This window comes from Leptinotarsa decemlineata, unplaced genomic scaffold (genome assembly GCF_025532065.1).
Source record: "Leptinotarsa decemlineata unplaced genomic scaffold, Ldec_3_MD MMD2_tig00000505_RagTag_RagTag, whole genome shotgun sequence".
In the NCBI taxonomy this organism is placed as follows: Eukaryota; Metazoa; Arthropoda; class Insecta; order Coleoptera; family Chrysomelidae; genus Leptinotarsa; species Leptinotarsa decemlineata.
This window is the reverse complement of record NW_027412549.1, coordinates 19,680,874-19,696,492: the sequence shown is the minus strand read 5'-3', so window position 1 is coordinate 19,696,492 and position 15,619 is coordinate 19,680,874. Positions and strand designations below refer to the sequence as shown.

At 33.0% G+C, this 15,619-nt stretch overlaps 2 protein-coding genes across 2 annotated transcripts in view; one reads left to right on the top strand and one right to left on the bottom strand.

Moving 5' to 3' along the window:
• LOC111502856 (uncharacterized) overlaps positions 1-11,637 on the bottom strand; it is a 42,641-nt gene extending 31,004 nt beyond the window's left edge. Inside the window, exon 1 of the mRNA XM_023157020.2 lies at positions 11,481-11,637. Coding sequence (XP_023012788.2) covers positions 11,481-11,518 — 38 coding nt within the window. The 5' untranslated portion in view covers positions 11,519-11,637. The remainder of the gene's footprint in view (positions 1-11,480) is intronic.
• A 993-nt stretch (positions 11,638-12,630) lies between these two features.
• On the top strand, positions 12,631-15,408 carry LOC111502854 (uncharacterized). Its single transcript, XM_023157019.2, has 2 exons — positions 12,631-12,788; positions 12,843-15,408. Exon 2 carries the CDS (start codon positions 12,848-12,850, stop codon positions 13,826-13,828), a length of 981 nt encoding a protein of 326 aa, XP_023012787.1. The 5' UTR covers positions 12,631-12,788; positions 12,843-12,847; the 3' UTR covers positions 13,829-15,408.
• The last annotated feature ends 211 nt before the right edge of the window (positions 15,409-15,619 follow it).

Genomic DNA, 15,619 nt, shown 5'->3' with positions numbered 1-15,619 from the left:
TTTTTATTCAACTCAGTCAACCAATTTCCAGGGCCGTAATTTAAAAGGGAATAATGTACACAATTATAATCAAATATTACGGAAACATCCCGAAATATAGAATTGAAATTTCTCAGTATGAATTGAACGTCGACGATACAAAAACTAAAACAAAAAATACAGGTCCGTATTTAAAAATTCGAAGATGAGGGTAGCCCAAGTCAGATGACACCCTGTATAAAAGATTCATGGGCATATTCTGATAGCCCTTAGCAAAATGCGGACAGATTTTCAATATGTCGGCGAATAAAGAAGATATTGGCAAAAAAATTATTTGGGATTTTTTTATTTTTCGCATATATCTCCAGAACCAAAAGATCTATATTTGATTTTTTTCACATCATTGAATAGGTCTCTAAAATACGCAACTGTGCCACAATTTAATCGACACTCTATCTCTTATCGTTTACGAGATTCACATGTACAGAAACGAATTTGAATAGCCTTGTATACTATTTGCAACAGTGTATTCAACACATGTATCAATTTCCAGTGCTTGGATTTCTTGGATGTTGGATGTTGTCATCGAATTTCCTCTAGATGGATCAGATATGAATAATTATGCAGCAGACAATGTGACTCCTTGTCGCTATAATCTATATGCACTTTCGAATCACAGTGGGTCTCCCTACATCGGACATTATACCGCATTCTGCAGACATCCTTATACTGACACGTGACACGAATACAATGATTCACACGTGTCTCTGACTCCGGTTAGTTTTGGTTTTGAAACTGCCTTTGATTTAAAAGTTTTATGAATGAAAATACTTCTGTTTATTTTTGCCAACTATTTAAAAAAATCTCTAAAAAATTAATAGTACATGAGCAAAATAAATAACCGATATCTTTTGGCCAGGTGTTTCTCGAAAACTGGTTGTCAACTATGATAACCATATCAGCAGCCTTGACCAGGGATCTGAGTTACACTTGATGTTTCCATCAAAAAGTTATTTGGTGTCGGGGCTTGGTCTGCTTGGTCGAGTGACACGTGAACCAGTGGACGGCTGCTGACAATGGATTCGCCTTATATTAATAAAGTCTGCAGAACCTCGTCTCATGGAAATTTTTCTTTGAGAATAACATTTAAAGTAGTTTTGATGGATCTAATGAGTCTCTCCCAACTTCCTCCCATATGTGGAGCGGAAGGTGGTATGAAATTGAATTCAATGTTGTGAGTTGTTAAGTTCGAAATTAACTTATTCTGGTCCAAATCTTTTAAGGCTCTCTTAAGTTCGTTTGCTACTCCCCTTAGGTTCGTGGAATTATCGGAAAATACATTTTTGTGACGCCCTCTACGACCAATTAGTCTTCTGATTGCCATTATTGCCGAATCTGTACTCAAAGAGTATGCCATTTCAAGATGAACTGCACGGGTGCTCATGCATGTAAACACTACTCTGTATCTTTTTTCATGTCTTCGGCCAACAGAAACATTCATAGACCCAAAATAGTCCATTCCGACTATGGTGAAAGGTCCAACAAATGAGGTTAGACGAGAATTCGGTAACGGTGCCATCTCTGGTAGTTCTGGTTTTGCCCTTTTATTTTTGCAAAATTGGCATATGTTCCAACAACTTCTCATTGCTGATCTCATGTTCAGAATCCAGCAACGTTGTCTCAGTTTATTTACGGCATACTATTGACCATTATGCGCTGCTTTTGAGTGATAGTAAAAAATCAGCAATTTCGTGAAGTAATTTGTTGATTCGAGAATTATTGGAAATTTTGTGTGATCAGGTAAATCATATGAATACAAAACTCTACTTTTGAGTCGTATTATTCCTTCATCATCTAGAAAAGGTGACAATTTGAAGAGCTTGCTAGAGGATTCAATTTTCCTATCATTTTGCAGGTACCTGATTACGTCTTGGAAATGTTCCTTCTGAACATATTTTATCCATAATTGATTCTGATGCTATAATGTTCTTTAATGGTCACTGCAAGTCTACTCCCAAAAACTGCAACTTGAAGTTCCAGCCTAGGGATGGATATCTGCTGTTTCATCGGTGTAACTCACTTCGCTATTACGAAACATGTTTCACAAAATTCTTTTTTGGTGATACAGAAATAAGCAACAGAAGCGCAAGCCTGAGCACTAGCATCACAGAATACATTCGAAACGTAACATCTGGGAATGATTAAATTAGTCAATTTTTTAATTTTTGTCAATCCACTTCTTCCATTTGACCATCATATCTTCAGTAAGTTCATCATCCCAGCAGATTTTTGTTCGCCAAATATCCTGGAGCAGAATTCTTGCTATGATTGTAGAGGTGCTCAAGAACCAGAATGGATCAAAGATAGTCCATCACTGTTCTTAAGACATCTCTTTTTGCAACAGGTGCTTTGGTCAAGTTCTGAAGATTATCTTCATTCCATTTTGTTGAAAAACCAAACTTGTCTTCATTAGGATTCCAAATTAAACCTAGAATCCTTTGAATGGGTAATGATAATTCTTTTTCTAAATCCATGTCTTTTTTATTTATAGCTCGATATTCATCTGGAATGGTTTTCAAGAGTTCCCTTGAGTTACTCGACCAATTTCGTATGATAAAACCTCCTCTTCCATGTACTTTAATTGCACCAGATGTGATTGTCTGTAATAGCTCTTACAGCTTCTGGAAAGTCTTCTCTAAATTCTAGTGCGTTTCTTCTCATCACGAATTGGGCAGAAGTTGGAGACGAAACTGCTTCAAATATCATGGAAACCATCTCATATTCTTCAGGATTTTCTTCATCTCTTCTTCTTCCCCTCCACAAAAAACACTGTGCACTCCTATCTTTCTATATAATTTGGACTCTATGAAACATTTCCTGTATATCTGCTGTTACTGCTATATTTCTTTGCCTGAATTTAAAAATGACTTCATGTAGAGAGTTCAGCAAGTTTGGGCCTTTCAAAGGAAAGTTGTTGAGGCTGGTGCCACTGGATTTTGCTGCTGCGTCAAATAAAAAACGTATTTTGTCAGGCTTATTTGGATTCGTAACAGCAAAATGAGGCAATTACCATATATTTTGGGATGTATTCTGAATTCCCTCATTGGTTAATTTCCTGGCATACCCTTTTTCCAAATATTCTAAAATCTTTATCTCATATTGAACAGCAAAGTTTTTGTCTTTGTCCATTTTTTTTCCTATAGTTTTCAGCCGGTTTAGTTCAGTAAGTTTACTATTTGGGAGTTTGAACTGGCCACTCTTTCACAAAAGTCCAGTTTCCCACTTGTTCAAATCAATTCTTCTAGTAGTTTCTTCCAAGACTGTTGTCGCTCGAACATCATCTGGATTTTGTGATTTCTTGTAATATTTCGCTCCCAAACTGTCAATTTTGAAAGAATTCTCAACAAGATCCTCGAAATCTTGCAAATGTTCACGCTGGTGGCTGGCAAAAAGAGAATATTCTTCATCGACCCTGCCAAAATGACTTTTGTTGAGGTTGCCGTGTATAACCCATCCTAATTTGGATTTAGACAATATGGGATTATTTATTCCTCCTTCTTGGAATTCTCTGGCTAGTATTAAACTGATATTGTCCTGCCCAATGAGTATTTTTGGCTTTGCATTTTGAAAAGATGATAGTTTTACTTTTTTTTATGTAAATTAATTTTTTGTATAGATTTTTCACATCCACATATTGCACAGGAAGAGACAAATTGTCAACGGTACTGACATTGCTCAAGTTGTATGTAATACTCTCACTTAGACCACGTATTTTCAATGATATCTTCTTCGAATTATAATCTTCGGATGTAATTGACTTTGTCCATTTGATTTTCAAAGTTTCACATGGACCTGTTGCACCCATTTAGTCTGTCAGCATAGAATCGATCATGGTAATGGTGGATGATTCGTCAAAGAGGGCAAATGTATTAAATTCACCTCTAGGACCGATTAATTCAACAGAAGCAATCCTTAACTGTATTTCAGTCTTCTGGGAATGATTGACATGATGATTAAATTGCTCTTCCACCTCAACTAAATTATCTTCCACTACTTTATGCAAAAGTGGGTTATGTTTGAAAGCACAACCATCGATTCCACATTTTTTCTCACTTCGGCAAAATTGTGTGAGATGTGACGATCCAAGACAAGTAAAACACACTTTATTTTCTTTTGCCCACTCCCAAAGTTTTCCAATATCAAGTTTCTTGAAAAATTTTTATGTTTCAACTTTATATCCATTTTTTTTGCAATATTAACATTTATAAACTATTTTTTTTTGTTGACTGGTAGTAAAAACGTACTTCTTTCTGCCCTGTTCCTATTCTGGACCAACAACGTATGTAACTGCTTCACTAGTTTCACTCGGCCATATGGAGAATTATGTGATGGTAACTGAATTTTTCCATTATTTCAATTGTAAAACTTTTCTACCCCACTCCATACGCAAATTGGGGTTAAGTTTTTTAATAATCTCATTTAAAAGTTGTGGATTAGACAAGTAATCGTAGCAATCCAAACTCTTAATAGTAACAGCCAAATTTTGTATTTTATTTGAGAAGTTGAAAATGGTGTCAAGCTTGTCCTCCTTTATGTCAGGATTTTTTTTTACAGAATCATTCAAATTTTTAATGATGATGTCGGGTCTGCCATATCTTCTCTCAAGGGTATCGATAATTATGTCTACTTCTTGAGTGAAAATCAGTAACGCATTTACACTTTCTTTTGCTTTGCCTTTTATGCACTTTTGTAAACGCACAGTGTTTTCAGCGTCGGAAAATCCGCAGAGTTTTGTCGTTTCTCGGAATTGATGTATAAAATTCAACCATTCTCCGGGCTCACCGGAAAATACTGGAAGTTCTTTACTGAAAGATTGTCTAGCCATAAACTGATACATTTTATGTTCTTCCGACATACTTCCCTGAATATTTGCCTTAGTGGATTTTTGTTCCTGTTCTTTATTTACATTTTGTAAAATCTCTTCATTTTCGTCTACAGTATTTACCCAGTTTTTAATGAAGGATGATTTATACGTTGCCGTTTTTTCTTCTTTAAATGAAAACTCTTTCTCTCTCTCTCTTCTTTATTAGCCGATGCTTCCTGTTCAGGCGCAATTGGGGCCAGCTCAATACGGGGGGTTGTCCTTGTCTGGGTTAGCACTCAGTAACAACCCTTATATTTTAATTCTGAATCATGCTGTCGTCTTCTTAGTGTTTGTTCGTCTACTTCTTCTCGTGCTATGAGAATGTTAGGGATTGACAAAGAAACACAAACAAAATGTTCTGGGATATATGAAGGAATTTAAGTATAGGAATTTAGTTTATTAAAGGTTTATAGTTTGATTTTATTGTAATCCAAAAATTGGATAAGAATCTTTATGATTTGTATATTCAGATTACGGAAAACTTGAAATATGTTAAAGGGGGAATTAATACCATGTTTAATAAGTTCAAAATAAATATCTCTGTTAGGGATAACATTGATAGGGCATTCCAGGAAAATATGGTTTACGTTTTCTACTAGACCGCATTCACAGTATGGGTGATCAACTATTCCTAACTTGTACTGATGTTCTTTAGTATGACAATGACCGGTTTTCATCCGTATTATGGTGGTGATGTGTCTCCTATCTATGTACGGAAGGGAGAATATTGCTATTTTACTGGGGTATTTTTCATGTACTTTGTTATAGGATTTACCTGTTTTTATGTCATTTTCCCATAGCGACTTAAATTTTTTTATGATATTATTTTTTAAAATCGAGTATATTGTGTTGTTGTCTATTTTGATTTTTAATGGGATGTTCAAGTTGGTTCCTATTTTTGCTAAGCAATCCATGCACGTATCCATGCAAATTTGAAAATGATATTGTTTAAAGAAGCGTGATATGCCATATTCCTGATCGAAAGACTAATGTGGTCGATTTTGGACGTGACCTTTTTCAGCAAGATTTTTTCTAATGCACTTTTGGAGTCCGTAAGTATTAAATTTTTTTTTAAATTTTTTCTTAAACATGTCATCATACCTTCGTGGATAGCTATTAATTCTGCGTCACATATGTTTAATATGTCGTTGACCCTAGCTGAAAAGGAATAATCTATATCTGGTATAAAGATACCTATACCCGTTTTTCCTTCCTTTTTGGATGCATCTGTATATACGAACTTATATTGATTTTTAAATTCTTCAGTGGCTATTTCAAATATCATATTATTATTAAAATTTGTTTTTTCCATATTTAAATTTATTACTGTCATTTCATGTGTGTAGGTCTTAAAGTTAAAGCTGAAACAAGGAGGAATCTCATTAGTGTATACCCAAGTTTTATAAGGTTGAAGATTTTCTAATACTGTTACCAAATATGGTTTTTCTCTATTTTTCCAGTAACCTAATTTCTCATCGCAGATTGCTTTAAGGGTAGTGATAAGTTGGATTATTGGTGAGTTGCATGCCAGTCTGTATGTCAGAAATTTGGAGGCTAACAAGAGTTGACGATATTCTAATTTTATTTCCCCAGTTTCCCCTAGTAATGCGTTTATGGGTGTGGATTTCATTGTACCTGTTATTAACCTTAGCCCTTGATTGTGAATTTTGTTAAGAGTGTTTCTTCTAGTGGTGGGTTTGAAGAACATGGAGCCAAAATCTAAATGTGATTGTACTAGTCCCTTGTAAGTTAGCATCATAGTTTTAGGATCAGATCCCCACCATACTTTGCAGAAACATTTTAGAACATTAAGTCCTTCCCTTGCTTTTCTAGTAATGTAGTCTATATGTTTATCCCATTTCAGATTGAAATTTATGATCATACCTAGGTATTTAACCTCGTTTTTTAAATTGATTGTTGCATTATTTATCTTTATATTAAGAGATTTATTTTGTATTTTTTTTATTAAATAAAATACCCTCACATTTGTCGTGTGAAATGGTCAGGTCGTGATAATCCATCCATTGATGGATAATATCTAGGGTTTTATTAATTTTTTGATTGATGTCAGAAATATCTGATCCTTTCACCATTACTATTAAATCGTCCGCATATGCTATTAATTTACTGTGAGTGGGAATTATTTGAAAAAGTGAAGCAATGTAAATATTAAACAGGGTAGGGCTAAGTGGGGACCCTTGTGGCAGACCCTTGGTTGTTACTGCTGGACCATGTTTCTCTCCCTCATTGTCCATAATTATATTTTCCCTATTCATTAATATGTTAAATATAAGATTACTGATATCTGAGTTTATTCCATACTGCAAAAGGTATTTGTATAGTTTATGTATATTTACATTATCATACGCTCCTTTTATGTCTAGAAAGGCCACTATGACTGATTGGTTTAATCCAAATGCTATTTGGATGTATGTTACTAAGTGTGATATATTGTCCATAATTCCTTTACCCTTACGAAACCCGTATTGATACAATGATAATGTATTGTTATTTTCTATTTGCCATTCTACTCTGAATTTAATTATTTTTTCTAATAATTTCAGAGGACAGGAGGTTAGAGCTATGGGTCTATAACTATTGGTTTCACCGTCCGGTTTGCCCTGTTTAAGTAAGCACAGAATCAGCGATTCTTTCCACTCTTTGGGTATATTACCCCCCTTAAGTATTTCATTAAATGTTTCTAATAATTTAATCTTGAATATTTCAGGTACATTCGTAAGCATGCTGTAAGAAATTCCGTCTAACCCTGGACTTGTTTTGGTTTTCCTGCGTTGCAACGCGAGGTTGAGTTCTGGGAGGGAAAATGGATCCGAATCTGAGGTTCCTATTTGTAAAGTGAACTCTGGAGATATATTACATATAGAGAGTTTGTCTTGAATTTCTTTAGCAACTGTACTGTTAGGTAATTTCTTGTTATTACTATATGTGTCTGAGTTATTAGCAAATTTTTTTAATGTTCTCCAGAATTGAGAAATATTACTTTCCCTATTTAGGGTGGAGCAGAATGAAATAAAACTTGATCTTTTTTTTTTTTTTAAATCTACGGGTTTGGGATATGGTTTTTTTTGTTATTATATAATTTTCTAGAGTGGGGAATTGTTTAAATAATGAGAGTTTTTCCCTCCTGATTTTGATTTGTTCGTCACATTCATTATCCCACTACGGATTCGAAGGTTTTTTTTGAGTGAAAGTGGTATTTTTTTTTTGGTATATTAGTATCTGCAGCCTGATTTAGGATTGTTATTAGTTCTTCGTATGTGTATTTTTCATTAATTTCAATTAGATTATGAACCGTATCATAATATCCTTTCCAATTGGCTTTATTAAAATTTCTATGTTTTCCTGAATTATTATTGATGTGTTCAAACTCTGAAATATTTTTTTGATATGTGCACATGGTGGGATAGTGATCGCTGTTACCGCAATCTTCCAATACCCTCCAATGACATTGTAGGGCGATTGGGTTTGATACAATTGTGAGATCTATTGGGCTATTATTATTTTGGGGATAATAAAACCTTGTGGCACTTCCGTCATTTAATATTACGAGGTCATCTCTTTCTAATATATCGTGAATAATTTTACCATTTTTGTTAGTATAGCTACTACCCCACAAAGGGTGGTGTCCGTTCATATCCCCCATCCAGATGATGTTTCCTTCTAGATTTCCCAGCATGCGGTTAATTTTATTAATATTAGGCATATTATTGCTAGTTATGTAAGAATTAATTATATTAATGTCCTTAATTTTTGTTATTATGAATTGATAATGTTCTTCTTGTTCGTCCCAGTTTATTTTAATTTCAGTTACTTTGATATTATTTTTAATCAAGGTAATTATACCTCCGAATCCATCTTTCCTGTCTTTCCTGAAAATATTATAGTATTTAATTTGAAAATGTTTGTCTTTTTTTAACCAAGTCTCGTTTAGTATTACTACATCTGGGTTATGTTCATCAATTAATTTAATTAGATTATCTCTGTTACTAGTTATGCTTCGAATATTCCATTGAATGATTATCATTAATGTACTGTTCTTGTTCCCCTGTAGTTCCCCTTTGTTAGATTGAATTAATTAATTAGTATTCATCCTGACTCGTTTCGTCAGGATGTTGGGAATTTTTCAACCATTCATACGTGTTTAATAAACTAATTATTTTTGGTTTAATACTTTCGGGAAGTCCCGAAAGTAAATCTTTCATTTTTTTAATAATATTATATTCCTCGTTCGGATGATGTAAAACATTAAAAGTAGATTGAGAAGTTCCCGCGTTTGTGTTAGCAGTCCTGTTGGGCATGACTCCTGTTTTAGGTTGTAGTACTTGTCCATTTGGATATATTAGGTATTTGTTTAAGTTTTCCATCTCATTTGGAAGTTTGGAAGTTTTGATTGTTTGAGAAAAGGTTCTTTTATTAAGTGTGTTTGTATGGTAGATATGTCTTCTTTGGGAAGTAGTAATTATGTTGTTTGGGGGAGGTTCTGATCTATTTCTAAGGGTAGGGAATTCAGTTATATTGTTAGTATTAAAGTGGTTATTTTTTGGAAAAAATTGAATGGCTTCATGAAATGAGAGGTTTTCTAGACTCATTTTTTCTCTGATTTTTTTCTGCCTGTCAAATTCCGGACATTCTTTACTGAGAGTTTTGTGATATTCACTTTTACAATTGAAACATTTTACAGACTGACATGAATTATAACCCTCCTCATCCTCGTGTTGTTCTGCGCAGCTGTGACATCTGCGTTTTCCCTTGCAGTTCTTTTTAGTATGTCCGTACATGAGGCAATTAAAACAATGGGTGACTGGTGGAATGAAAGGAATAATGTTAAAGCTCATGTAGCAGATTTCTACATGTTTGGGGAGATTAATGCCTTCAAAAGTAATTTGAATAGTACTAGTTGCATGATATTCTATTATGTCCCCTTTTACCACTTTCCTATTCATTCTCTTGACACCTAACACTTTATATGGACTTTTGATAATTTTTTTTAAATACTTCTCGTGAATACCCTCTGAGATTCCTCTAATAATTCCCTTACATGTTACTCTATTATACGGAATGAATGTTTGATAACCTTGTTCAATTAAATCTTTGTTTGTAACAAAATCATTGGCTGCATGCCTATTGTTAAATTCAATCCCTATCTTATTTTTTCCTTTGTTTTTAATTCTAATAATATGGTTAAGTTTCAAATCACATATGTCTTTTGCTATCTTTAGGTGGTTGAATCGACCAATATTGTTGCCTGAGGTCTCGTTGGCCTCTACTATCACCAGATAAGGTCCAAGGTCGTTTTCTTTGTGAAGAATAATTTCTCTTTTTTCTTCATTATAATCGTCCTCTGTTTCCTTATCTGATGAATGAGTTGCCCTTGAGTTACTGAAACTCATTATTTCCTCAACTTCCCTATCATTAAGTTCGTCCAAAGTAATATTTTCCTGATCCTCTTCATAATTCAAGTTTTTATCATCCGGCAAAAACGATTTTTTTGTGGGTGGCGGGGAACCGCCACCCGAATGAACACTCATGATTATAAATTAGCTCAAACTAAGAAAATGTTTTTTTTTCTTTTATGTTAAAAGAGAATGAAATTTTAGATTGAGAAAATGTGAAAAATTAATAGGAAAAAGCACACCTGAATCCAACTTCGTCGCAAAAAACTCCTGGGTAGACAGCACGATGCAAACACCTCAACAGTCAATCAACGAATCCAAAATGAAAACTCGCTTGAATTCAGACTGTACAACACTGCTTTTTTCATTTCTGCTTCTCGTTCAATCAGCCTTTTTTCAATTCCCGCCAATATTTTCTCCTTCTCGAATTCGAATTCCAACTGCATTCTTTTCCTGGATTGACTACTCGAAACTGTTTTTCGAGAAACTTCATCTTCATTCATCGCTGCCTGTTTGCATTTTCCCAAGTCTTGAGTGATGTCGACATATCTTACAGATGGTATTCCTTTCGTTTTTCTTTCACTTTTTCTCAGGGGTAAGAATTTACTTTCCGCCATCTTCCACAGGGAGATTCTTTGATGGGTCAAAGGACCACTTATGTCTCTGACTCCGGTTAGTTTTGGTTTTGAAATTGCCTTTGGTTTTAATAGTTTTATGAATGAAAATACTTTGAATGACAAGACGTGGTTTTTATGTTTGACAAGTATTAAAATTCTGTTTATTTTTGCCAACTATTCAAAAAATCTCTAATAAATTAATAGTACATGAGCAAAATAAATAAAACAAACATTTCCGATAAATCATCCGTAGGAACAACACGTGTCACCAATTTCACCAAAATAGCTTGTGAGTGGAGATGCATACATTCTCTTTTATGAAAAGGAGGAAACTAGTTCGCACCTTTGAGTGTTTTGAAAAGTTATTTTTGAACTGTTGATTTGAATGTAACAATGAATTATATTAATAATATGAACTGTAAATTATTTAAAACTCTTTGCGAGTTAATATTAAATGAAATGTCTATTTTGACTTGATCATCACAATCAAAACTAGATTAGAAAAATATATACGTCAATACAAGGATTAATATATAAGTATCTCACCTTTGTACTTTTCTGTTGTTAATTCTTTTGATTGGCATGTTATTTGATGATATCACTTTCTTTATATTAAGTTTTTGGAACTTTTTATGCACGTGACAGAATGTGACAAATCATGCAACTCATCTATGAATATAAACTGTTTTGAGGGGTTATAACAATCGCTCTCGACAACTGGGGTGGTTGGATACAAACAAAGAGGTGATTGGTCTATTATTTTGTACTTCCATGATCCATTATGCCTACTCATACAAAGTAACTTTACAATTAATTCAGCTATAAAAACTAAGTGAACTATTTTGAATAGAAATATAGTATTTGTTTTTAAGAATAAGTAATGCGTTTCAGACTATTCTGGAGAATCATCCGTGTATTCTAATGACCATAGATATTTTCATTTAGAAAATTATGTTCGTTATTATGTAGTTAGGAATATGTTATACAACGAAACCGTTCGTAACAAATAATAAACTGAGTAGTAATTAAACAAAAGTATTTTCTTCATCCTATACACAATATAAATTTTTACAAAATAAATAGAGCATCAATCGAACAAACTTGTATAATAAAAATATTCCAAGGGTGTATTGTCGAATTCGCGCCTAATGCCCAAAAAAGCTGCTTCTTTTTTTTATGTAAATAACCGCTTCTGCGGCTCAGTCATGTTTTTGCAAACACATGTTCCGATAGTTTACAAATGGCAACTTGTACTTTGCTCAATGATACAGAGGATTCAAGTCAGAAAAATTGTTTCGATTTATTTTTCGTGGGATATGATTAAATTACTTCCACCTCAATACTCTAATATAAAATAACGATCAAAAACATCTACATTGACTGATCTGGCAAAAAATGTAATTCGTTCTTTTTTGCCTAAACAGCAAAGAAATATATTCAGGAAATTGAACAGATTTCCAGGAGACAGAAATTGAACATTTATAGCAAATAAGTGTGTTTTTCAGATGAACATTTCAGCTGAGACAATTATTATACTCTAAGTACTGCATGTGCCGTACTGTATGACAAATATTTAACCTATTTATTTGATTTTCCTCAGTTTGGCGTTGACGCTAGCGACGCCCTTTTGCTGTGGTCTCCTTTTGCTGAGAATTGAGTAACCGTTCTTCAAGACAAAATGACTGGTTGTTTCTTCTTCTTCTTCTTCTTTTTTTAATTTTCATTTGCAGATGTATATTGTTTACTTTCGAATATTTTGTATATTTTCATGTTTTTTATCGTTTTAATAATTTTCAATTATTAGTTCATTTTCATAATATTTATTAGAACTGAGAAATAGTTCAACATATCGAGGTGAGTAAAAAAATTGGTAAACAAAATGTGGTGGATAAATTGAATTTGTTTAAGACAAAATGTCAACTAGGGTGACAAGAAACTCCTCGCGATTCAAAGGAAGTTGTGACGAAAGTACTAACAAAAACAATACAGAAACAGATACTGTCCCAAAAGTATTACCTACCAAGTTGCCCATCATAGCACCCAATGGAAAAATATTTTATCCTTGCCAGTACTGTTCAAAAGTATTCCAAAGAAAACTCACTGGAGTCAACCATATGAAAAAGTGTAAAAATTCAAATACCGATCGTGGTACAAGTAAATATTTCAATAATAAAATATCTGATAATATTGAAAATAGACTGGAAAGAAGCCATGCCAATGATGATACCAATGTAAATTCAAGTTCAGCTGCAAGTGAATATTTCAGTAGTGATACATCTGAAATGATGGAAACCCATAATGTTAATGATAGACTGGAGAAAAAGCATGCCAATAAACTAACCACCAATAATAGTAATAAGGACAATATGGAAACTGGGGTAACTGAAAATAATAGCAACTTCTCAGAAAATAACAATGAAAACCCAAACTTGAAAATATTTCAAGATATAACGTTGGAAACCCCAAAGGACTCTACGGTAGACATGAACAGTAAACAACCAAGCAAGCCAAATGATATTTCTATATATGATTACAATGAAGATGGGATATCATTTTCAGAAGTGGACAAAACTGATAGTGATAAAAAATGCAAACAGTGCCACAAATTTTTTGAGAATCCTCTTGATCTTCTTCGTCATTCTAGAACCTGTCGTAATATTCCAATAAAAATTCTCCCACCAGAAGAGGTGGAGAAGTATTTTGATTCTCCAAACAGAAACTTCTGTCCTATCTGTGAAAAACCAATCAAAACTAAAAACTTTAGGTCTATTTTTATTAAACATTTACTGGTACATACGGTAGGATTATCGCATGAATGTAACATTTGTAAAAAGAAGTTTAAAAGGAGGGATCATATGAAAGCTCATCACAAAAGACATATTGTGTGCTTTTGATCAGCCCCTTTGCATTTTATATGGTTTTCACTATAGTACCTAGTATGCTATTTGTATAAAAGTGTTTTTCTTACATAATAATGAGAATAATAGTGAGAAATAATGTTTTTGGGCGATGTGAAGCATAGAAATTGGTGGTCACTACACACTCATGTAGAGGCCTCAGTAATGGAATAGTGTTTGAGCATAACAATTTTTTGTGATATTTTTGACAAATTTTCAAATGTTTACTCAGAACGCTCTAGGTGAAGTTTCTCAAGATGCTGCAGCAGAGCGGTCACTCAGGTCGCATATCATGTCCTTAACAACAAATTACATTCACTTTCCGTAATGCAGAAAATATATAGTTCACTTATGAAAATCACAAGGCCCAGAGTAATTGAATCATGTTCTGTTTTGAGATCAGAATACATATGAAATAATGGCTGATTCATACATCAAACTTTTATTGTAATAATAAGGATTAAAAAGCCTTAAATTATTATTTATTTATTGATGTCACTTATACTTCACATATCATAGCAAAACGCCAATATAAACAAAGAACAGTTATTTACAAATGATATTGGATAATAGTTATAAAGTGAAAGTATATGACTTCTCCTATTGATTTACATTGTGACAACTTTCCTGAAGTTTAGTGGATGAATCAGCCATAAAACAATGTTTAATTTAGTTGTGTTATGGAAATCAATAGTGCAACAACTGATATATGCTGGAATATGAAGTACAAAGAAACTAAATATGTTCTTTTTTACACCATTTCGATCCATTTATAGTTTGCTGACTGAAAAGTTATGACTTCAGTTGAAAGTAAAAGCTGTGACTTAATGTTGAATAGTAAACTTCTAATAAAATATTGTTACATTGTTGTGGAAATATAAGTAACCATATTTTTAGTAATTTCTTCATCTCGATGTTTGAAGGTTTCACATAACATAAATCGTAGTACTGTTGAAATATAATTTGATAATGAATGAATGAAATAATATTTTAGGACAATATTAATCTATTCAGTGTATTTGTTTTAGTTTCTTTCAATGAATTGACAGTGTGTGCAGACATTTGTTACAGTAAGAAGACCGTGCTTTTTTTATTTATTCCAACAATATAGGAATATCGTCAAATGTAATGTTTGTAAAGTAATCCATATGTAATGTTTGTAAAAATTTGTTTAGTTATATAATTTATCCTTTGGAAATATTGTTCCATACATACAAGCCTGTGCCTTAAATTTTAATGTTGAGAATGGTTAGTTGATTTTCTGTATGTATTTAATGAGCATTTTTTGAAAAAGAGTCTACCTGGCAAATGAAATTTTAGTTATTTCAGAAGAACTATGTTTGGATTAGGCTTAGCCTGTTTCTGAAGTATTTGTATTTCACATTTGATTATGTGAACCAAATCATGTAAATCAAATATGTTCTTCAATATTGCTATCGACCGCTTTTCAGAAAGGACTCATCTTTGTTGAAATTTACTGTAGGTTAAGTATTTTGAGTACATGAGTACAAGTATGTATGTACTTCCGTTTATATTTTTGACGAAGAGCTAATATATTTTTCAGTTTTCTCCATTAATCGAATATTGTCTCCTTATTCACCATGTTATTAGTCCCTATTTACTGTTTATTAAATACTAAACGACTCAAATAATAAATTGATGGATGTAGCCGTTACTACGTGGTAGGAAATCATAACGAAGAAAAGAGAATTGAAACTTTCTATCAACAAATAATTTTCACCATAAAAATATTTGCCCCTTCAACCAAGCATGCAATGTTGCCCCTGC